General features: G+C 36.7%; 1 protein-coding gene across 1 annotated transcript; it reads right to left on the minus strand.

Moving 5' to 3' along the window:
- Positions 1 to 236: 236 nt before the first annotated feature.
- Positions 237 to 24154, minus strand: LOC110020750 (plastidal glycolate/glycerate translocator 1, chloroplastic). Its single transcript, XM_020718957.1, has 8 exons — positions 23880 to 24154; positions 23485 to 23800; positions 21339 to 21600; positions 20857 to 20972; positions 2432 to 2541; positions 2074 to 2251; positions 1345 to 1474; positions 237 to 622 (listed from the first exon to the last, which is right to left on the minus strand). Exons 1-8 carry the CDS (start codon positions 24132 to 24134, stop codon positions 472 to 474), a joined length of 1518 nt encoding a protein of 505 aa, XP_020574616.1. The 5' UTR covers positions 24135 to 24154; the 3' UTR covers positions 237 to 471.
- Between the last annotated feature and the right edge of the window lie 699 nt (positions 24155 to 24853).

Genomic DNA, 24853 nt, shown 5'->3' on the forward strand with positions numbered 1-24853 from the left:
AATTTCTTAATTTTCTTATGGAAGAATTACATACTACCACTCAATTCCTATGTATTTACATATACAACATCTCAACTTCATTTTTTTACATTCATATCAATTTACCTATACATGAAAATGTATGGTGGCAATTTTTATTTGATACCAAAGATTTGGATGATATAGAAAGCAAAATATTGGCCTTAAGTACATAAATACTTAAAAATTGAGCAGTTTGTTTGTAAAAGACCTTACTTAAAACATGCCCACACTGACTACTTAAATTGTTCAACATATGAAGCTCAACATCTGCATTTAATTTGATTTCATAAATTATAATCTGGCATAAACATAAATGATTGTGTCATGAAATTACAATTCCTCCCTCATCCAAAAGCTTATTTACACTTTTACCCCTTGACTTCATTAATGTGATGCATTTATAGCATAAACTTTCTCTATTAAGCTCTCATAGCAGACTCTCTTTAATTTCTAGCCCACGATCAGAAGTAAGCTTTGCCTAACAGCTGGTATTGAGCAAAGTAGGGAGCCTAATATTCCACTGAGCGAATAAGCAATCGCGCAGAATGGAAGAGCCTCTGGTTCTTTGGCTGATAAAGCTGCTGTCCCCAGTCCATGAGCACTGACCACAAACAAATAGTAAATCAAAAAAAACAAAAGCTCAAAGCAAAAGGTAGATTTATATATTCCTATGCATTTACATATTTATCACCTAAACTTCAGTTTTTACATACATACCGCTTACCCATGCATGAAAAGGTGTAATTCAACTTTTAAAAATTAGAAAAGTGGTAGTTTTTATGTGATAGGAATACCTTGGGTGGTATAAATGTAAACATCACAGTTTAGGTGTTGGATATGTCAATACATAGAAATTGGGAAGTATGCATGTAAATGTCACTACAAATAAAGCATGTGTTTTAGAAAGTAATGGTTTTATTGCCTCACATTTTGAACTTGAAAATGAAATCATTGTTATAAGAGAGTTTTTAGAAAGTTTGAGTTTGAAATTAATGTTAGAGTCTAAATACATCGAATAAAAAGAAGATGAATTTAACAAATTCCTTTGTTATTATTTTGAACTTCAAATTTGCTGTCTGCAGGCTTTTTTGCAATTTTGACATTGCTTTTTTTTTCGTTCTCTTTAACTAATTGCGTGTAAAAAAATGAAATATTTGTAGTTACGGATTTTGTGGAATTTAAGGCCATACTGAATTCTATCTACAATTGACAAAATGGTGGAATCTAGCAAAATTCATAAAAAAAAAAGCGCTTTATATCAACAAGCAACTAAATGGGAAATTAAATTTAACTTAAAAAATGACAATGGGAAAAAAATCATACCTAGAAGCTGTCGCTATTCCTCTAGCAATCGGATCATTCAAACCAAGCTTATCCATCATAGCCTGAACAAAATTAGCTCCAACCAGACCGGTGAGCACAACAACGGCAGCAGTAAGAGATGTATTTGCACCTAAACAAAACAAAAATAATGCATATGATATTCCATTTTAGTGTGGGTAACCCTTCATAATCAAATTAAAACCATTTCAGTCCTTCAGGGCATGTTTGGGAGCATTTTTTTTTGTTTTTTGTGGCATTTACATAAATACCACCCAGTTTCTATTTATTTACATATCTAACACCTAAACTTTAATTTTTTTACTTTTATACCAGCCAAATCTTTCATATCACATAAAAAAATATCACCATTTTAACTTTTAAAAAGTGAAATACACCTTTACAAGCATATGGTGTTATGTGTGTAAAAACTGATTTATGTATTAGATATGTAAATACATAAGAATTGAGTGCCATGTACGTGAATCTTCCTTTTATTTTTTGCTTTTGAAAACAAATTAACTTGTTTTTCAAAAGAGTCAAAAGAACATTTATATGTTTAGAGTCTTTTCAAAAACAACCACCATTAATAAACATGTTTTCAAAGTAAAACATAATCAAAATTATAAAATAAATAAATAAAAATAAAAGTAAAACAAAAAAAATAGAAGTGATCCCACACTGGCCCTTGGCTGTGATAAGAACAGTGGTTACAAAAGTATAGTATTTTACCTTCAAAGAAAGAAACAATGCTTAAGGCTAAAGCCACTGTAATGCATCTTGGCAAGATTGACACAGTTAAAGTTGGCTCAAGCCCAATAAGCCGCCCTATGGCAGCAGTAGAGTACAAAGAGAAGACTGTTGCGATGATCACTGATGAGAAAATCTCTGCTGCGTGCCGCTTAATAAGCTATAGATGAGAGAAAATAAGTCATATAGCTACATTTATGGATGCTCAACACAAAAAATTCAATGAGAACAAAAATGGGAAAATGATTATAAAGCCTGAAAATGCATGGACAACAAATTCCAGGATTGAAGAATTTATATGGTATGCATACCATGATTATAAAGACAAATTTTAAGTTACCTTTCTTTGTTTGAACATGGAAAAGGCAAATGTGATAATTACAGATCCTAGAAAACCCATGAGAATATCCCCAGCTCCAGGATTAGAAGACACTTTAGTAAGATAGTTACCTGCAAAGCAAGCATTGTAATTAATGATATGGGCATTTCCATAAATACAACTCAATTCTTATGTATTTTAATATTTAGAACCTGAACTTTAATTTTTAAATTTACAACTCCTAAATCACTCATATTTAAATATACAACTACTTTAACTTATAAAGTGAAATAGGCCTCTTTTAAAACAAGGTAACATGGCATATATGTAAAAAATGAAGTTTAAGTGTTCGATATGTAAATACATAAAAACTGAGTGGTAATGCATGTAAATCTTCCTTACTTATATATCCCCACCGGAAAGAACAGGAAGATGAGCAAAGTGTGCTGTGCAAAGACAAGTTCAGTAGCATGAGATGTAACATGGAAATACAGTTACATTGTCTAAAGAGTGTTCCACATCAGTTTCTTCTTGAAGTATCAATGCTTGCAGTGAGATACGCGAAATCTTATAAGCCAATAGCTTGACAGATTTATTACTAATAAGACTATATGCAGTGTTTCTAGCTTTCTGGCCAATAACTTGACAGCAACAAAAACTAGATTAATTCCAAAGATTCGATGAAAAAAAAACATTAAAAGCAAGGTTTTATGGTAGTTGCATACAATGTTTAAGTAAGGTCTAAAACTACCACCCATATAAGCGGGTTGTAACGTTATAACTTTCTTCAAGCTAATCGTGCAGCTTTAGCACTTTTTTTAGTGTTAAATCAACCTAACTTCCACACACCATGCTATACATTAAGAACACGAGAGAGAACAAGAATTCTAAAAGAGAAATTACAATTTCATTGCACTTAGGAGAAATCTACAACACTAAGAACTCCTGTGTTTTTCTTGGATGAATTGCAAATGAGAAGCAGTGGCTCATATTTATAGGACGCAATCTTTCGTATGGAAGATTCCGGATTACGATCTAATAATCATATGTATAGAGAATTAGAGAATACTTTAGACAGCTCCTAAGCATCCAAAATATTATAATGAGTTCCTGAGACTCCTAGAGTATTCCCGAAGCATCTATAGCACTTTGAGGCCTTCTAGATGTGTTTGAATTTTGATAGGCTCTTTTGGAACCTTCTAGAAGATGGCACCCTATTCTAAGCCATCCTCGATGAGTATGGACCATCTAGAATATTGTGGCTCTATTTCAAGCTGATTCTAGAAGATACTATTAATCACATCTGCCTTAACTTATTATGCTTAACCTCTTTGATCATCGGTGAAACGTGACAGTCTCCTAGCTTGTGATGCCCTCATGCATCTTCTTTCAGTGTAATATTTGATCTTATCATTGGATTGTCATATAACATCTTCAGACATCTAGCTAGCCTTAAAATTATGTAGACGATTCCCTCTAGCCCTTTTTGTCAGCAAACATCTGCTACTACTTTTGCGCCTCCTAGTGGCAGAAGCTCAATAAGCTCTATAAGTGGGATAACTTCGAGCAACTCAATAACTATCATTACACTCTCAGGCATGTCTACTTCAGTCTTTAGCTCCATATCTTTGTCAAGCAAAGCCAAGTGACCATCGCAGTCCTTCAAGGTGTTTTCCATGGGTTGTGATGTCCTTCCCTTGGGCTAGCTTAGCAAAGCCAACAATGTTTTGAAACTTTTTATTGTGGTTATAATCATGGGAATCAAACAAGCATTCTAAATGTTCATGACGCACAAGCTATTAAGGAAAAGTATAGGGGGCGTATTGGCTTGATCCAAGAAGTCCATCTCTAGGATGATTTGTCAGTTATGCATCAAGATGATGGACATATCCAACCAACTAACCACATACCCATGTTGGCTTTCACACCACTAGCTATGCTTTGGAAAGTTTTGTTGTTGATTTGACTGCCTTGGTGAAGCCCCCTTCATTATTTTCCCTAATACCCAACCTCTCTGCCTCTTCAATGGAGTGAAATTATTAGACACCAATATCCACAGTAGCTATCGTGGTGGTCTCCTTCCCCACTGTCATTTTCTCAAAAATTAACTCTTCAATGGAGATTGTATTAAGTATTTGTATTGCCCCTCACTTGTGCAACTTTTGCTTTCTCCTGGTTTGTAGCAAGGAGTGTGCTCAAAGCCCATTTATGAGAGCAGTCCCTCACCCAATAATGATTGTCGCAAAAGAAGCAGATAGTGGGGGGCGTACCTAGTTCTTTGCTATTTTTTGGCTAGTCCTTGCTCTTGATAAAGTCTTGCCGATGCTCATCCTTGCATTGACCTCTGTCTCCCCAGGAATTATTCCAGTCATCTTCCTTGGGTTTACTGCTAGAGCCCTTAGAGTAATCAACCAAGTTCTACACCATGGCTCTGGTGGTGACAAGATCTTGCACTCTACATCAACTTAATACCAACTTTGCCCAAGGTGGAACCATCCATGAAGTAGAAGAGAGGTTTCTTGTTAGATAAATTAGGGATATCTAAAACTAGACCAGTGAAATCCTTTATATATTGAAGGATTAATCTTGATTTCTTTAGTCTTGGCAAGCGAGCTTGAGCCTTTAGCATTCTCAAGATAGAATTGCCTTTTAAGTTCCCTTTTGAACTTGCTAAATGTATATATGGAGCACATACCCTTTTTAATGTCTCCCCTCTTTCTCTTCCACCATAACCTAGTGGTGTCAAAAAAATAAAGACCGTGAATTGAAGCTTAGCATCCTCCTCCGCAATGCCTCTGGCTCCAATGTATTTCTCCAGTTCCCACAAAATTGTCAACTTTTCGAGCATGGCATGCACCACTAGAACTCTTATGTTTTGAAACCTCAATGTGTCTAGCCTCAACTGCACACCAACTAGACCCTATCAATCATGTGAGCTTGCTTATAGTTATGACCCCACGCAAATCCTCGATATGTGTGAGCATATTATTTAGCTCTTTCTTGTGAGCTTGATGCATCATGTTGAGCTCCAATATAAATTCTTCATATAGCTTACCCATTTCGTCTCTCCAAAAATTCTTATAGTTGGGGTAGCTTGCCCCTTATCATAGAAAGGATAGCAATATCTTCCTCCTCTAAGCTATTAACTCATTTGCCTATATCTTTCATTTGGGCATACGTGCCACTGACAGCCTCCTCCACCTAAGTTTGGTGTGAGTCAAAACTATAGATCGCATCCTTGGAATTTGCTTGAGGTTTTGGTGTGATAGGATCTTGTTGTTCCTCATAACCTTGACTTTGTTGTGATATTTTCCATATTGGTGGTCTTAAATCCAACCACTTGATCCTCAACGCTCCTTTCATGCTTGAGACTAGCTCTAATATCAATTTTACAGAATAAATTTCCTCAGCCTAATCGTGTAGCCTTAGCACTTCTCTTAAGCGCTAAGTGAACTTCGCTTTCATGAACATTAGGCTCAACCCTTGGAGTAACATCGAGGGAAGAAGACATATACTGGTGGTAGTCACCGGAGAACTATCAAAGCCGTTAATCACTCTTCGTCGGAGGGATTCTTAGAAGAGGGTGAGAGTTTGTGAGAGTTATACCAAAAGAGAACAAGTGTGCATAATTGTTTGTACTCCAAGTGGCTGGAAACTCAAAAATTTTCTTGTAAATTCGTGTAATAGTAGAGAACACTGGTGAGATTGTTCTAACTCTTTTATTATTGAATCTATAATGAAATATTTGTGTTATCAATCTGTTATGTGTATGAATTAAATTTATTTCTCCCTAAATTAGATTTTATGCAAATTAGAATTGATTTTGCTATGTGATTGTGTAATTTGGATCTTAGGTTGATGGATTAACCTTTTGCTTATAATTTACTCATAAACTGATCACTTAGGAAGTTAAAATTGGTTGTGATATAGCATTATAGGAGTATGCTTAAAAAATAATTAGGTTAACCTATATTACTCTAAAAGATTAAAAATATTATTGTTATGGTGGTGCAATTGTATAGGGAATTTTGCAAACACTTGGATTGTATGGTTAGAGGACTGACTGTAATATGAAACCTTAATTTTCTTATGACTACTGGGTAGTACATAAGAAAATTATTTTTCTTAGTTGTCTAAATAAACTTGTAATTCTGCATGATTGCTTATGCACAAAACCAATTCAGGTTTTCTTTCACCGGTTCAAACTTAGAATAAGTTATAATTTTTTTCAAACTTAGAATAAGTTATAATTTTTTTACTTTTTGCAAGTATTAGAACTAAATACTTTAAAATTACTAAATTTTGAACATTAAAGGTGGACTTAAAACCAGTAGACTAGACCTTTTTTGGACTTTGGAAGTTCATTTGTTCCTCGTGGGACTGATACACTTCCTCAATTTCATATACTACTTGATTAACATACATAATTTTATACTCGTCGGTACTTCATAGCGTTTCAATCATATCAATTAGATGTGGAAGCGTGAAATTATTATATTCAATGTTGCTTCATCAAGTGGATTATGGAACTTTAGAATTGACTTTAATCCAAATTAGTTCGCGGTTTTAACAATGGCTCTATATCACTTACGAGATATAATTCCCCTTTTATTTTATTTAGAATAGCTTTATGTTAAACTGGCACTTATGACGTTTTCCGTCATGCTGAGACCATCAAATAATTTGAAGACTTATTTTGGGAGTGCTTAAAAGAGCAATTTAGTCATTTGTTATTTATAATTGCTTGGCATAAATAAGGTTTGATATGATTCGTGAATAGTATGTGATTGTTATATGGAGTCATAGGAGAGACTCGCCTACCTCACGAATTATAAGTCCATCTTTTATGTATTTGAGATTATATTGTTTTGTTTTGGTACTGGTGGAATAAAACTAATTATTTCTGCCCTAATTTCTGTGAAACCTGTCTCATTCCTATCAAATTGGTATCAGAACCATGCCTAGGAGTCCTAGCGGCCAAGAAATTTGATGTCATGGAGAAGAAATTAGATCAGCAATGGAGTGTTTCCCCTTCATGAAGATGTGGATCTCACCATGGAGGGGCGATTCATGACCTTTGAAGAAAGTCATGAAGAAGATCATGAATTTCCACACAAACCCTCCATTGCCTACCCCTGGATCAAACAACAACGTATGCAATGAACTTGAGCGGCAACAATCATAAGACATTGTGTGTATCAGGGATACACAATGGACCAAGTTGTTGTATTAGGCGGATCTAAGGCTGTGAGATTGAGTGAAGAAGTCAGAATTAGACTCGAGCTTTTGTACCTAAAAGAAAACATGTGATACCCAAACAGATGAAACAAGGCGGTCGACTGGAACGGGAGTGAAACTAAGTGACAATATATAAAAGGAAATGCATGAAGGAGTCGAGATTGAGTGATGTAGATAGAATGGGATAGATTTGGGCCCGGAGATGACCTTGTCGAAGAAATTTTACCGAGAAGGATAGCATGCCATCAAGAGGGCTGGAGCGAACTGTAGCAGGCAGAACAGGATGGTGGTGTGCGATTCGAGGCTGGACAAGATCAATTCGAAGGACTTTGGCTTGGAATAGGGAACCATGGTAGATGGAACCCCAACCGAGAGCTGCATCCAACCACGTTATTGCCTTCTGTTGCAGCAACTGTGGTAGCATCCCCGGTGAAAGGCGATTCAGTAGCCTATACGGAAGGACAAGCCAGATTTATGGAAGAAGATAAATCAATACGAGCCTAGGAAGAGAAATTAACCACATCTTCATGGGTGGAACGATCTTAGATCAAAGAATTTGGGGAGGAGACTCGCGCATAAGGAAGTTGAAGATGTTGATTTTGAAGGAGATGAGGACTATGATTAAGTTTATTGAGTGGAGAGATACTTTGTTATTAATGGGCCGATGGAGAAGAAAAATGATGGAGGCGGCCCTATGTTTGAAAGGAAAGGCTCTAATGTGGTTTCAATGGAGATAACAATGACAACCAATCAAAATATGAGAAGAATTTAATGATTGATTATTGAAGCATTTCATAACCACACAAGAAGAGGATTTGCATGAGCGCAATTTTTTGCATTGGTTCAAGAAGGATCAATAATAGATTATAGAGAGAAGTTTGAGATGTTATTCGGTCTTTTGAGAGAAAAATTGAAAACATAATTGGAAGGAAACTTCATGAAAGGGTTTGAGACTAGAAATTCAAGCAGTGCTTTGTTTGTTGAAACTATTAGGATTGGGAGAAAAAATGGAATAAGCGTGTCTGGTGTTGGGATGAAAACTTAATGATTTAATCGATTACAACTAAAACTACACCACGAAAAAAGTCACTAATTTGAGAGATCTAGAACAATAAATTGAACAGAAGCGTGTACCAATAAAATCAAGAAAAAACACACACAAAGATTTAACGTGAAAAAAAACCTGAGAACTAAAACCAATCAAGGAGCCACGCCACACCAAAAAATTTCACTATTAAAATAGAATAATACAGAATTACACCACTTAGATCCACTCCCTACTCTACTAAAACTTACATTAATTCACACTCCTTCCTCTCTTGGTCTCACAAGAGAGCACTCGCAGAAATCCACCTTCGACTCGCTCCACACAACTTCGCTCCTGTTACACGCCATTGAAAATACACAATGCAAGGGTTTGATCCTTCATGAAATGAGAGTTTAAATCCCTAACGACATAAAAACTGCTCCTGGCGCCTAGGCGCTACTCCCGGTGCTACCTTTGCAAGTGCTCTGGTTGAAGGCATGATTCAAGTGTTGTTGTGCCCTCTCCTAGGCGCTAGAATTGTAATCATTCTTTTTATGTCCCTGAAGATAGTAAAACCACGGTGCAGATTTCCTTTCACTGGGCGTTTATGCGCCTTACCTGGCACTTGGGCTCATTTTGGGTCGTAGGGGCACCCAGTTCTCTAAAATTGAGCACTAGGGTGCCCCCTGACACCTATGTGCCCCTTTGGGCGATTGACCACCCCCATTTGGGAAATGGTTCCTGTTGTACAACATTGATGTTGTTGTTGCAATATGTCAGGCTTCACAACAGTAATAATCTCTCACTTGAAAACTGATAGAACCCAAACATGCACTCTACATATGTAACATCTTTATGGTCATGTACCGCAGTGTGGCTCACCTTCGGTCTCAACCTTCGTGGAATCTTACTGAAGCCAAACATAGCTTCAGTTTTTCAAAAGTCATCACCTCAATTAACATATTTGCAAAATTTTGAGTTTTATGTATTTTCTCCAAAAATAATTGTCAATCTTCTTAAGAGAGAACAAATGAAGTGATACCTCAGCTGAATATATTTTGTCCTTACATGAAAAACAATATTCTTAACCAGATGAATAACACTCATATTGCCGCTATGAAGCTTTTCCATCTCCTCTTGTCAAGTTCTGTCATAAAGCTCTACGACCAAATGAACTTCTTGCTAGCCTCAGTGATAGTAATGTATTCGGCTTTTGTAATTGAAAGTTCAACAATCTTCTGCAATCTAGAAACTCAACTTACTGTTGTGTTTGCCAAAGTGAAGATATATTATGTTGTACTTCTTTTATCATCTATATCTTCTGCTATATTTGAATTGAAATATCCCTATAGATCAACCCCTACACTTCCAAAGCAAAGTGTCATGTCAACTGCTGTTCTCAAACATCTGAGAATTCACTTCACCGTCTCTGAATGATACTTATTAAGATTACACATGTATCTATTGATCACTCCCACTACATGTGCAATATCTGGTCTCATACATACAATAGTATATATTAGACTTCCAACTGTTGAAACATACAGAGTTCTCCTCATCTGTCATTGCTCTGCTTCAGACTTAGATGATAGTTCCTCAGATAGCTTGAAGTGATAGCCTAAGAGGGTGCAAATTGGTTTTGTCTCGCTTAAGTTGAAAATGTGTCAAGTCCACTCAGCACTCCGTCTGAGACAATTTCAATGTCCATGCACTCTAAACCCTACTGATTCTCAGCCCAAGAATCTTCTTGGTTGGACATAAATCTTTCATCTTAAACTCCATTGATAATTGCTCTTTTTAAGTCCCTAAATTTCTTCATATGTGCTTCTGCAATAATGTCATCCACATACAAAAAAACTAAAATATAACAATTACTAAAATTTTTTATAAAATAACATTGGTTTGTCTGACACTCATGTACTCACTCTCTGACATGAATCTCTAAAACCTCTTATTTATCTCGAGGCCAAAGTCAAGTCATGGAAACTCTTGTTCAACCTGCGGACCAAGTCTTCTTTATTGTAACTTTATACCCTTGTGGTTGCACCATATATGGTTCCTCTTCCAGATCTCTATGTAAGAAGATTGTCTTCAAATCAATCTACGACAGATATAGTTCTTCTGTTACTAAGCTCAACAAAATTTTGATAATTGTAATATTTATTACATGAGAGAAAATCTTAGTGTAGTCCCCTTCTTCCTTCTGTTGAAACCCTTTCACAACAACTTTTGCCTTATAGCGTTTGTTACCATTTGACTTCCCTTTCAGTCTGTAGACCCACTTATTGTGCAGTGCTCTTTTTCAACTGATAATTTTGGCAAATCCCAAGTCTAATAACCTCAATAACTGCATCTCATCATCTATGACAATATCTCACCCTCTTGAATCTTCAACTTGAGTAATCTCTTCATAGCACTTTAGTTCACCACTCTCAGTTAGCAATAAATAGGACAAAGGAGAATATATTCATGAAGGTCTATTGATTCTGTTAGACCTCATGACTTCAATTCCATGTGACCGAGAAACTTCTGCTTCATCAAATTGAGCAATTCTTCTTTCTTCATCTTCTTGATCACCAGTGTCTTCTATCTCAACATATTTGAACTCTTCAAGACTAAATGACGGGCAATCTAACATTTCTGTTCCTGATAAACTTTTGATTCTGATAATCCCAAAATTTTACCAAATTCATATAAACCATACTCAATGAAGGTGCACTTGATAGATTTCGAATTAAATTTACATATGGACCATGCATTAACATGAACATTTGCATAATAACAAAATACCTTCAAGTAGGATAGATTTATCTCTTTGTCACTCCATGCTTCTTCAGGTAAGACTTCTTTCAAAGATACTAAGGAATAAAAATTAATCAGATAAACAACAGTGTTCACTAGTTTGCCCAAAATTGTTTTAACAAGTATGCATGCAATCTTATACTCCTCGCATGCTTCGTGATGGTTATATTCATACGCCGATCACCAATGTCTTCTATCTCAACATATTTGGATTCTTCGGGACTAAATGACGGGCAATGTAGCATTTCTGCTCCTGATAAATTTCTGATTCTGATAATCCCAAAATTTATACCAAAATTCATCTGATCCACACCCAATGAAGGTGCATTTGATAGATTTCGAATTGAATTAACATTTGGACCCTGCATCAACATGAATACATGCAGAATAACAAAATACCTTCAGGTGAGATAGATTTATCTCTTTATCACTCCATGGTTCTTCATATAAGTCTTCTTTCAAAGATACTGCGGAACAATAATTGTTCAGATAAACAACAATGTTCACTACTTTTGCCTGGAATTATTTTAGCAAGTCTGCATGCAACCTTATACTTCTAGCATGCTTTGTGATGGTTCTATTCATACGCTCAACAAACCATTCTGTTGTGGTGTCTTTAGAACAGTGAACTCATGTCTGATCCCCTCTGAAGTCATTAACTCCTGAACCTCTTATCACGATAATCATCATCATTATATAATATGACACAATTCTACCTCAAGTCCGTCTCATTCTCTACTATGATATTCCACTTCATAGACACCTCAAATACATCAGATTTATGCTTTAAAAAGTAAGCTCATACATTTCTAGTGTGATCATATATGAATGTAATAAAATACTAGGAAGCACAAATGAAATGAACTAAAATAGAACTTCATAAATTTGTGTGCACTGACTCGAGCTTCTGGGACTTCACCATTGACCCACTTTTTGAGAAAAGAACCCTTTTTTTGTTTGTCATATACATAGCCTTCACAAAAATCTAACTCTATAGACTTCAAACCCTAAAACTAACTTTAGAAAGTATGGATTTTATATATTTTTCACTCATATGACCAAGTCTGCGGTACCAAAAAACTTTCATCAATCTTGGTTCCAGTCGCATCAATGGATTCTTTCATTTCATTGATCAGGTAAATGGTGCATTCAATGTTGCACCGAGCTATCACAATTGCCCTCTAATCACCTTCCATGAAAGTAGTCACATACACTGACTTTGTCAGCAAGCTCACTTAGACTAAATTTCTCTTCAAACTTAGAACTAACTTCATTGAGATTTTAGACAATTTCATTTAACAACCTGATATAAATATCATTCTTTACTATAATATTGTAGGGCTTGTTATCTTTCAAATATATCTTCCCTAAATCACTATAAGTGTAATTTTTAAACACCTCTTTGTTGGGGCATGCATCCTGAATCTAGAAAGATTCAATACTGACTACAGATTAAATCATAGTCGCCTTGGATTTCTCTTGTGGAGACAATTGTAGAGAGAACTCTATCTTGGCCTCCACCACTACCCTGCTTTGGAGCTTTGCAGCCCTTGAAATGACATTTCTTCCCACAATTCTAGCATTCACCTCTATTATTTCATTTTTTTGGCCTAGACTTTTCTCTTATGGATTTGAATCTATTTTGCATGTATTCCTATCTAGAATCATTTCTTTATTCTAATAATTTAACACGAAACTTGAAAATTCACGTTTGTTGCCTTCTCACAAACATCTTCATTTTACACTAAACTATGATGTCAAAGAAGTTTAACTTCATATTTTTCTAAAGAGTTGCTCACCGTAGTTAATTGCATAAGTGTCGCTGTGACATCCATCGTAGTTTTCTCATTCACTATATTGAAAGAAACAGACAAGAAAAGTGAAATATAAATCAAACCTAGGGTTGTTCAATAAAACACTTTCCATTCCTCCAGAGTCATTGATTCTGACTTCTTGGTGATTCTTTCTAGTGATAGATACAATTTCTTTTGATACATTAAATCTTCAACTTGCATTTTGCAGAATGCAAAGCTCAAACTATTGAATTTTTCCACCTTGTACCTTACTTTATCGGCCATTGCTCCCATTCGAGTCAATAATTTTTAGAAAATCTCGCTTTGATGCCACTTGTTAAGGTAGAAACTTGAAATGTGATCTATTGCAACCAAAGCTACACGAAAAAACAAGCAATTTGAGAGATCCGGAACAATAATTGAATAGAAGCACACAATAAAGAAATCCAAAAAAACACAAATATTTAACATGGAAAAAACCAAGAACAGTAAAAAATCATGAAGACGCACTACACCAAAAAATTATACTATGAAAGGAAAATAACCACTCAGATCAACTCTCTACATTACAATAATTCATGCATATTCCTCTTTCAATCTCATTAGAGAAAACCCTAGAAATAATCTACCCTTGACTAGTTCTATGCAACTTCTTTCCTATTATGTACTATCAAGAATACACCCGCAAAAGTTTGATTCTTTATGAAACGAGGGCTTAAATCTCTAACTATGTACAAAGCGCTCCTAGCGCCTAGGCGCAACTCCTGAGCACTACCTTACAAGCACTCAGGTTGAAGTCAAGATCCTGGTGCGCTGCACCCCCCTCCCCCGTGCGTTGGAATTTCAATCTCTATTTATGGACTTGAAATGAGCAAAATTGTGTCGCAGACTTCACTTCACTAGGCATCTATGTCGCCTATGCACCACTTTGGGGTTCAAAAGCACCCAATCCTCTGGATTGGAGAGTTGGGGCACCCCCATTGAGGAACTGGTTGATGTTTTACAGCATTGGTGGTGCTGCTGCTACTATGTATCAAGCTCTGCAACACTAACAACTGGTTGAAAATAAAAATGCAATTAAGAGACTAATAGGAGCAGCGCAAGTGGGGCATCATACATAAATACTACAACCACGACAATAACAAAAACTCAAACAGTGGGATTCCAAAAAAGGCTTCATGGGATAGGAATAATGGGCCACGATCAAGAGAAACATTTAAACACCTTACAGATATAGATCAAGGGTTATGTTTTCAATGTGATGAGAAGTTTGCTCAGGACACCGTTGCAAGGATCGAACTTTGTAGGTTCTCACAGTGTATCACAAGGGAGAAGGACATGAAGAAACATAGAAGGTTACGGTGGAGGAGAAACACACTTAGATGTCGCAGAAATCTCATTGAATTCAATGTTGGGGTTTACATTGAACCACACTAAAAAACTTCAGGGACATATTGAAGAGCAGGTCATAGTCGTGTTGGTAGATAGTGGGGCCACCCACAGCTTTATATTCGCTTAAGTAGAGAAGTAATTGAGGCATCAGATGGTTGATAGAAAATTTTTTTATGTAATGATGAGGATGTGATAGGTGGAGAAGAACAAGGGAGTTTGTAAAGAAGTAATTTTGATACTACAAAATATTTAAGTGACTGAGGATTTTCTTATCTTGGATTTAGGAAGGGCTGACGTAAATTGGGTATGAAATAACTACATCACTTACGGTAGACTAATATGAATTGAAAATTCAAACAATAGAATTTTAAGATGGAGACAAAACGATAGTGATCGATGTTTGTGCCCAAGATTGCACTTCAAGCTCATGAGGTTCACTATGAATTTCTAGTTATATTATTGGGGCTCACCAATGCATTGATTACATTTTAATCAATGATGAACAAGGTGTTTAAACATTTCAGAAGTGTGTTGGTATCCATTGAAGATATCCTAGCGTACAATCGTTCCTTGGAAGAACACATTTATCATTTAAAGAAGGTGTTGATAGCACTCAGTGAGTACCAACTCTACACTAACTAAAAGAAGTGTTCATTTGTCCAACTGAACGTAGAGTACTTTGGACATATGGTGTTTGTTGCAGGGGTGTCGGCAGATCCATCGAAGGAGGTGGCTATATTGGATTGGTCACACCTAAGAGCTTGAAGGGGCTAAGAGAATTTATGGGACTTACATGATACTACCAGAAGTTTGTGAAAGACGACAGCTTGATTGCGTAGTTATAGATGCAGTAATTGAAAAAGGATAACTTTCAGTGGGGTAATCAGTGACCCATACTTTTGAGAAGTTATGTATTCTAGAATGTTCCATTAGGTTTGGAGGAGGCTATAAATAGGAGCTCCTCCCCTCATTTGTAATCACCCATGCATTCAATCAAAGCTTCCAAGTATTCAAGTGTGAAGTATTTCTCTCATTTCTCTCTACTCTTCTTCTTAAGAGTGTTTGGTGCTCACAAATCCAAGCGTTGTGAGGATTAGGCTAATTTAGTGTTAAAGGAAAGCGCTAAAGCCGCATGGGTGACTTGGGGAAAGTTAGTCTGTGACATTTGGTATCAGAGCCTTGGTTCGAAGGAATGACGAAGAGTGTCAAAGAGCACGTGGAGTCAGAAGCCACGAATGTGGAGTCATCTCAAGGGCGAGGTCTCCAGGAGCAAAGAGATCACGTTGCACCCAAGCCACATGGGAGGTCCAAGGAGGTCATGCATGCCTTTGATTAGCGCCTTGCTCGGATGGAAGAGGCAATGAATAACATGGAGGGTCAAGTAGAGGATCTTGACCAAAGGGTTAATGGACTCGAGGAGGAGGACGTCACCATCCATTCAACGATCAGAGGTATGATGTTCCATTTTTCCAACTTGAGGAGACCTTAATGGGTCATATGGCTAAGTTGCAGAAGGATTTGTTGGAGAAGATCCAAGAGGTGTGAATAGCCTATGAGAAGGAGATGAGCGACATGCGTACTAGCTTGGAGGAGATGCGTGGAGACATTTTGTTTTGCAAGAGAGCACTAGCGACATCAACAAGCCATCCCACTTTTGAAGCCAAGAGAATTGAAGTTCGAAAACCTATGAGTTTTAGAGGGGTTCGCAACGCAAAGGAAGTAGACAACTTCTTTTGGGGAATAGAGCAATACTTTGGAGCGATGGGGATTGTCGATGAAGATGCAAAAATACAATTTGCCTCTCTTTATCTCTCGGGCATCACTATGTTTTGGTGGAGAAGAAGAAATGGAGATGTAGAGAAAAGTTTGTGCTCCATGTCTACTTTCAATGACTTCAAGAGAGCTAAAGAGGCAGTTTTACCCCGAAAATGTCGAGGATGAGGCTCGAGCCCAACTACGAAGGCTTAAGTAAGAGAGTTTGACTCAAGATTACATTAAGGTGTTTACGAGTCTGGTTCTTGAAATCCCAGATATGTCAGACAAGAATGCACTCTTCAACTTCATGGATGGGCTCCAAAATTGGGCAAAGACCGAGCTTAGGAGGCGAGGAGTGCAAGATCTTGCCACTGCCATCACGATTGTTGAAAGCTTGGTTGATTATTCAAAAGAGTCTAGAAAGCTTGAAGATAAGAAGAGTTGTGATGTCAAAGGTGGGGATGACAAGGGCAAAAATAAGGAGGAGAAACATCGCGAATCAACCCCAACAAAGGCGAGGGACAAGGGGAAGACTAACAAGCCATATCAAAACCGCAGCTTTCTTTGTGAAGGACCTCATTGGGCAAGGGATTGCCCTAAGAAGAAGTCCCTCAACTCTCTCCTTGCAAGCCATAAAAAGGAAGAAGAAAGTGATGGGGAAAATGACATGGAGGCACATGTGGGATCTCTTCAACTGCTAAATAAGATGCAAGCTCTGACAAAACCCTAAGGGAAGGGGTGACTCTTTGTGGAGATGGCAATAGGAGGAAAGACCACTAGGGCAATGGTGGATGCAGGTGCTTCCCACAACTTCATCTTCAGCGAGGAAGAAAAGAGGTTGGGGTTGCAAATGACTAAAGGAGGGGGCTCCATTAAAGTCGTCAACTCAGCAGAGATGACAATCGATGGAGTGGCTAAGGGAGTCAAGACCAATATTGGGGCATGGTTAGGTACTCTAGACTTCTTTGTCATTCCTTTGGATGATTACAAAGTTGTCCTAGAGATAAATTTCTTAGAGCAAGCAAGAGAATTTCCAATGTCATTCGCCAATAGTCTATGCATCATGGAAGGGAGTCAACCTTGCTCAGTACTAATAATGAGGTTAAGCAAGCAAGGATCCAAAACGCTATCAGCAATCCAGCTCAAGGAGGGCATTGACCAGAACAAGGGGAACAACTTGGCTATCCTTCACGATACCAATGAAGGAGAAAAGATCCAAGGAGATGAGATGCCAAGGAAAGTGGTGGAGGTTCTGCCAAGAAAGAAGAAAGATGGTTCAACAAGGTTAGAGGCAAGAAATAAGCCGCCAACCGAGAAGACTTGCTGCATGACACCCCTCTCCTGTAACACCAAGGAGAAACCAAACTTTGACAAGTCTGGGGGCAAACCAAGGAGGCAGTTTCAAAGGTGCAGGGGAAACCGCAATGAGGGCATTGTGAGTTTAAGTGGGGGAGAGTGCCACGCTCTACCACATAAGATAAATTGGCAAGACAATCATGGGATGGAAGATTCTCGAGAAGGCCAAAAGGTAGAGAGTCATCCAAGGGGTTCTAGAAAATTTCACCCAACTATAGAGAATAAGAGGAAAGTCTCCAAAGAGAAATTAAGAATAACCTAGAATGTTCTAGGGTTATGTATGTACATAAAAGAGAAATGTAGAACTCTCTAGAAGCTAGAATAATCTCATGTATTCTAGAATGTTCCATTAGGCTTGGAGGGGGCTATAAATAGGAGTCTCTCCCCTCATTTGTAATCATCCATGCATTCAATCAAAGTTCCAAGTATTCAAGTGTGAAGAATTCCTTTCTCTCTACTCTTCTTCTTAAGAGTGCTTGGTGTTCATAAGTCCAAGTGTTATGAGGATTAGATTGATTTAGTGCTAAAGAAGAGCGTTAAAGCCGCACGAGCGACTTTGGGAAAGTTAGTCTGTGACGGGGAGCTTATGAAAATTGCGTTTGCTATTCAAAATTGGCAACCTTATTTGTTGGGATGACCTTTTATAGTACCCACGGATCAACACAGCCTTAAATTTATGTTAAAATAATATATGGTGATCGAGGAACATCAGATGTTGCAATCTAAGACATTGGGGTAAGATTTTGATCTTCAATATCACCCGAGATTAGAGAATAAGGTTGTTGATGCCTTATTACGATGAATGGAGAAACCTCAATTATTGGTATTGTTGGTTCCTTTGGATTTAGATTAGGAGGTCCTAAGGCAAGAGAGTGAGGCAAATGAGAAATTGAGCAAAATCCAATCGGCTTTAGTGAATGGCGAGAACAATTATCCTAATTATTCACTGAATGACCAATATTTACTTTACCAGGGAAACTATGTATTACCTTGAAATTCAAGACATACCAAAATTATCACGGAAGTTTCACGGCAATACTAGTGAGGGTCACTACGTGCTCAAAACATATTCGAGAATAGCAGCAGAACTACATTGGGTAAGAATGAGAAAAAATGTGGAGCACATAATCTCAAGACGTGATGTGTGACGCATATGTTGCTAATGCCTAAAGGGTTGTTGCAACCTCTGGCATTACCGGAGAAGGTATGGATGGAGTTGAAGATGGATTTCATTGAGGGTATGCCCTTTTTAGAAGGATTTACGATCATCTTGTTGGTGGTGGACCAATTGAGTAATTACACTCACTTTATCACTCTACGTCACCCGTACACTGTTGTTTCGGTCACCCCTATTTTTATACAAAAGATTGTTCGTTTTCATGAGACTCAAGAATCGATGATGTTAGATTGAAACAAGGTCTCCTTGAGTCATTTCTAAAGGGAGCTATTTAGAATGCAAGAGACCTTATTGAAGAAAAGTACGTCTCACCCAAAAATTGATGGATAGTCCAAAATTATTAATCAAAGCGTGGAGACCTATTTGCATTGCTTTGTGTATGCACCCAAGCAGAGCAAATGGCTATCCCAGGCAAAATATTGGCACAACACTTAGTATCAAACAACTTCTCAGACTGCTCTATTTTAAATCTTGCATGGTCCTAATGCATCAAATTTGATATATTATGGACATAGTACTATGTCAATGTCTCAGATGGATCTATACTTAGAAGAGAGGTACAAGGTGCTGGCGAAACTAAAGGGGCATTTATTGAAGGCTCGACAATTTATGAATAAACAAATTGATGGGCATCAAAGAGATGTGCAATTTGCTATAAGAGATAGAGTGTATCTAAAACTTTAACCCTATCAACAAAAGACATTGGCGATACGTAGGAATGAAATGCTCTCCCCATGCTATTTTGGTCCTGATGAGATCACGGGGTGCATTGGTGAGGTGGCTTATTGTTTAAAATTTTCCACTTAGTCAACACTTCATCCTGTGTTCCACGTATCGCTACTAAGACGTGTTATTATTGATAATGTGCCTTCTTCTTCACTTTCCCCTACCTTGATTGAGGACATGAAAGTTCTCTTGGAATCACTGGAGTTAAACGGAGTGTGCCCAAGGATCGACAAGTAAGAAAGAAGTATTGATTAAGTGGAAAGCTTTGTCAAATCATAACGCCACGTGGGAGCCATACGACTTGATTTAGCAGCAGTTTCCTCCTTTATACCTTGAAGACATGGTATTATTAAGAGGGGAGTACTGTTAGATCGACACCTATGACATTTTCCACCACTCTGAGCCCGTCAAATAATTTGAACAATTATTTTAGACGCAAGGCTAAAAGAGCGATTTAATCATTTGCTAGTTATTATTCTTAGGTGTTAATAGGGCTTAATATGATTAGAGTTAGGGTATGTGATTTTTATCTGAAGTCTTAGGAGTTAGGGCTTGAGAAAGACTCACGTACCTCTCAAATTGTAGGTCTATCTTTTTATACATTCAGGATTGTATTGTTTTGTTTTGGTACCGGCAGAATAGAGTATTATTTTGCCCTATTTTCTGTGGAATCTTGTCTCATTCTTATCACTAGTTATTCAAACAAATGATCATATAAATAGGAGATTGTCAAAGCACACTTCTTGGCATTGCAATTTCCAACATGTTAAACTTTTTATTATTTCATTCATTCTCCCATGTTCCATTTGGTTGCACTTGAAATAGTCCTCTAGAATTCAATTCAATTATAACTCTGATATTTTATGCTTAACAAAGGATAATATATTATGAAATTTCTTAGTTATCATCCCTTTTTTATGCTCTTGATAGCAATATTTATTCCCAAGCTCAACGTAAATATAAAGTAGATAAAGTTAAATACATTTCGTTTCAGTGTTATATTTTTTTTTCATGTACAGTAATCTCATTTACATTTGTTCATGCAAATGCATAACCTTAACAATCATCTAACTCTACAATCCTAAAATCTAGAGAAACTTAATTAGACTGAATAGGAATAACAAACCATTCAGAAACTCCACATATTATCAAGAAAATCACACAAAAGTCAGCTATAAACCTAGGACAGCATCCAATCCAGACCGGGAAAGATACCCAAATGCTATTGCTGCCAAATCTGCAGAAAATGCACAGCAGACAATTGGATGGAAGACCGCCTTGACTGTTGATGGAAACCTGGAAGCACAAATAAAATGAAGGGGGTATTTAATTTGAATATTATACAATTTTATAGACAAGAACTATAAATGGTCAATTTATTCGGGGTATTTACATAAATAGAACGCAATTCTTATGTATTTACATATCTCACACCTAAACTTTTATATTGACACACACAGCACTCAAATCTTTAATATCACATCAAAAATAGCATTATTATCACTTTTTAAAAGTAGAAAACACCTTTTCATACACCAAAGTGTTATGTATGCAAATATGAAAGTTTAGGTTTGAGATATGTAAATACATAAGAGTTGTGTGCTACGTATGTAAATTTGCCAATTTATTTTTGCAGTCTGACAATTAGGGGAATGATGTTACCGGGAGCCAACCATGTAACCCAATACTGTTGCAGCAAGAAGGAAAGGAAGGTAAGTTCTGGCAGTTGTTCCCAGAGCTGTCGGATTAATGATTGAAAGAGAAAAGGAAGAAACAAAGATGGCAGTCCAGACCAAAATTTCAAGTGTTGAAAAAGGAGAAGGTTTGGTCATTGGCTCCGCGGGAATCATTTCTGTCTTTACAATTTTTCTTATTGTTAGTGCAGTATATCCAGCAACACTGAGAGATGCCGCCCAACCTGCCACTGGAAAAGGAAACAGAACAGGGTTAACTAAGGACAATAAATGGAAAAAAATGCAGGCCATTAACTGCTTTTATTTCAATTTCTTAATTATGTTAAGTATTCCTCTTAGCTTCTGCCTTCTTTTAAAATTACTGGCACAAGCCTTGCCAATTTTACCGAGTAAAGAAAACTTATAAAGTTCAAATGTTAACTGAAATACCTATACAAGACATTCAACATAAAAAATCTCATTTGTAGTAGCAGCCTTAAGAAAGTAAGTTAAGAATTTTCCTCGCAAGGAAATAGAACTCTAATGTTTCCAAATAAATGAATGAATATTTTAATTATCATTCAATTTCAAAAACGTAAGGTGATTCCTTTGAAGTATCAGTAACAACAGTTCTATATTCTATTCAAGAACTTAAAAGCATAAACCAGTCATAGCATTTCCCTGTTCCATCGGGGATTGAGCAAAATTGAAACTGATTAATAATAGATACTATCTTTAATTCTGTAATTATATAAATTAGTCTAAGATAATTTAGGATTAAGCATTGTTTAGGTGTTTATTCCTTTGAATTGATATATGTTTTCTGTTTAATGGAGGAATAGCTAATGAAACTTGGGTAATTTGCTTTAGGTGTAATTTATCTCTATGTTTTCTTCGATGCAATGTAATGTTTTTAATAAAAGAGATTAACTTCATGTAATCACTAATACTAAAATACTTCGAATAGCATTAGAGCCAAAACTGAGGTAAGTTAAATGGGAGCCAAATTTGATCCTATCTAAATTAAATCAATCTTGATGAATTAAAAAGGAAATATCTCACTTATCATTAATTAAATAACATTATATTTTTTTCATTAAAATGACATTAAAACAATCACATTAAATTTTAAGGAAAAAATAGTTATTTAGATGACGTTCAGTAAATAGCAATGAACTAAACAAATATTCAATACTAACAAACTCCCTCAAAATTCTGATTAGAGCTATAATAGGAGTCATGGGAGTAAGCTTCAACCCCTAAAACTCAAAGTTGAAACTACATTAAGACTTGTGCACAAAAAACAGGAATTAGCTTAATCTTGAGTAACTAAGGGCTTATTTGGGATCAACTTTGTTTTTTCTTTTTTGTTTTTGTTGTTGCTTTTACTTTAAAAATATGTTTGTTTAGTGCATTTGTTTAATGTTTTTATTATTTATTTTCAAAAACAAATTAACATGTTTTTAAAAATACTCTAAACATCTAAAAATTATTTTGTGTGATTTTAAAAACAACTAAACATGTTATAACATATCAAAAATATTCTATTTTAAGTATAAGCATAAAATAATAATAATAATAATAATAATAAAAGCAAAAATAAAAAATGATCCTAAAAGGCCCCTAAGTTTAAATACTATTGATTCTCACTTGAGTTATATGAGGCCAAAACATGGATTAGGGACTCCTGTGATTAATTTAGCTGAGGATGCAAGATATTTCTTGATTTTCTTCTTTGATTTCAAAATGCATCTTCAAAGTTATAAAATGGCAACCAAGACACTATAAAAAGTGACTGCAAAGACCAAAGATACTTTCAAAATAGAAATACTTGTTTCAAAAGCAGCTAAGTGTCTTATATCTTGGCTAAATTTAGCTAAGGGCATCCTGAAGAAATTTGTTACGTTCCAAGATCTTCATATATAATTTGAAGTACGAAAACAAAAGTTTTTGTTTCCCTAGATAAAACCTACAATATCATAGGCCAAGCTCTTAAATCGTAAATTGCTCTCCTTGATAGGGTTTCTCTGCATTCTTTAGCTTTCTCCAAACGATGGCCAATCAAACTAACGGTGTTTGAGTAATCATCCAGAGAAGAATGCAATTATCATGATACTTCCATTGAAACCACATACCTAAAATGAAGCAAATCTTGACCCCTGAAGCCGCAGGCACGTCTCTTACCGCAATCGGCAAAACAACGAGTGACGGTACATAGAACAATGGCAGCCACCTCTGTATGAAAAGAGTTGCTGGCTCAAAGAAGTTCATCACGTTAATGGCAGTAGAAGGAGCAAAATAATCCAGCACTAATAAAACCGAAAAAACGCAGAACATCCCGAAAAGCGCGCTCGGGAACTTGATTGCTGCCGCCGTAAAAACCTGCTTCAAAAGCTTATCGGCCGCAATAATTACAGCGAGAGAAACCGCCAGGTGAAGAATTTGGCCAACCTGAAGAACAATGAACGAAGTTCAGTAAAGCATTTCATCAAAAAAGAAAAGAGCACGTTAATTGTCAAATTTTACTTACATTCGGAAAACTGAAAGCAGTGGTTGCAGCATCGGAGCTGGATGATCTTGTCAAAACTTGGCGTTGGGGTTCATTATCGAACGGATTGGAGCTGAGGGGCAAAGTGAGTGAAGTCGAGCTCGAGGAGGGAGAGCAGGAGATGGGTTTCTTCGGAGGTGAAACCCATGGTCTTAAGGCAACAAGAGCTCGGCCTTTGAGGCCGAGTATGGCGAGACTGGTAGGTGGGTAGGGCAAGACAACAGACGTGGAAGCCATGGAAGCGGCCCGGGAAGGGAAGTGCGCCAATCAAGTTTTTGTCGATATTTCAGCTCCATGGCCGAATACAGACAACAGTGGATTGGAACAGAGAGAAGGAATGGTCGATGTTGAAATCTGCAATTCGAATCAACCGTTTTTTGTGCGTGGGAAATCGGATGAAAAAACGAGTCATGAAACGGCCTCACAAATATTTTCTGTCTCACACTTAGCTCTGCAATAGTATATCTCAATCTGTGTCTAAGAAAATATTAGAGTGAAATCACAGTGTTTATTGGTGGAATTGCGGTGGTTATTGTAGTAGAACCACGGTTATTAGAGGTTATTGGGGTATTAACTCTAATAATGCCGCAATAATCTCTCAATAACCCTTCAATAACAATCATAGATCCACTCAAACAAACCTCTGTAATAACCCACGTAGTAGCCCTCAAAAACCTCCAAATAACTCTCCAATAACCTCGATGGTTCCACTTCAACAACGCCCCGCAATAACCCCCTCAATAACCCTCCAATAATCTTCACGTTTCCACTTCAATAACCCCTGCATTAATCTCTGCAATAAACCCCTAATAACCCCCCAATAATCTCTTAAATAACTACCGCGGTTTCACTTCAATAACCCCTCATAACCTCTATGATGTAACACACGTGACAGCATATTACTAGAAGTTCGAATGTAGAGCTGTGTCCGGACTCCAGATGTAAAATTTTTCCCT

Source organism: Phalaenopsis equestris, unplaced genomic scaffold (assembly GCF_001263595.1).
Source record: "Phalaenopsis equestris unplaced genomic scaffold, ASM126359v1 Scaffold000107, whole genome shotgun sequence".
Classification (NCBI taxonomy): Eukaryota; Viridiplantae; Streptophyta; class Magnoliopsida; order Asparagales; family Orchidaceae; genus Phalaenopsis; species Phalaenopsis equestris.

What these genes read in the sequence shown, in the direction of transcription:
- LOC110020750 (XM_020718957.1), bottom strand. Translation starts at nt 24,134, where the DNA reads ATGGCTTCCACGTCTGTTGTCTTGCCCTACCCACCTACCAGTCTCGCC. An exon ending in CAAGATTTGCTTCATTTTAG is followed by an intron (nt 21,601 to 23,484) that starts GTATGTGGTTTC and finishes TTCCTTTTCCAG; the next exon opens with TGGCAGGTTGGGCGGCATCT. An exon ending in GGAATAGCGACAGCTTCTAG is followed by an intron (nt 623 to 1,344) that starts GTATGATTTTTT and finishes GTTTGTGGTCAG; the next exon opens with TGCTCATGGACTGGGGACAG.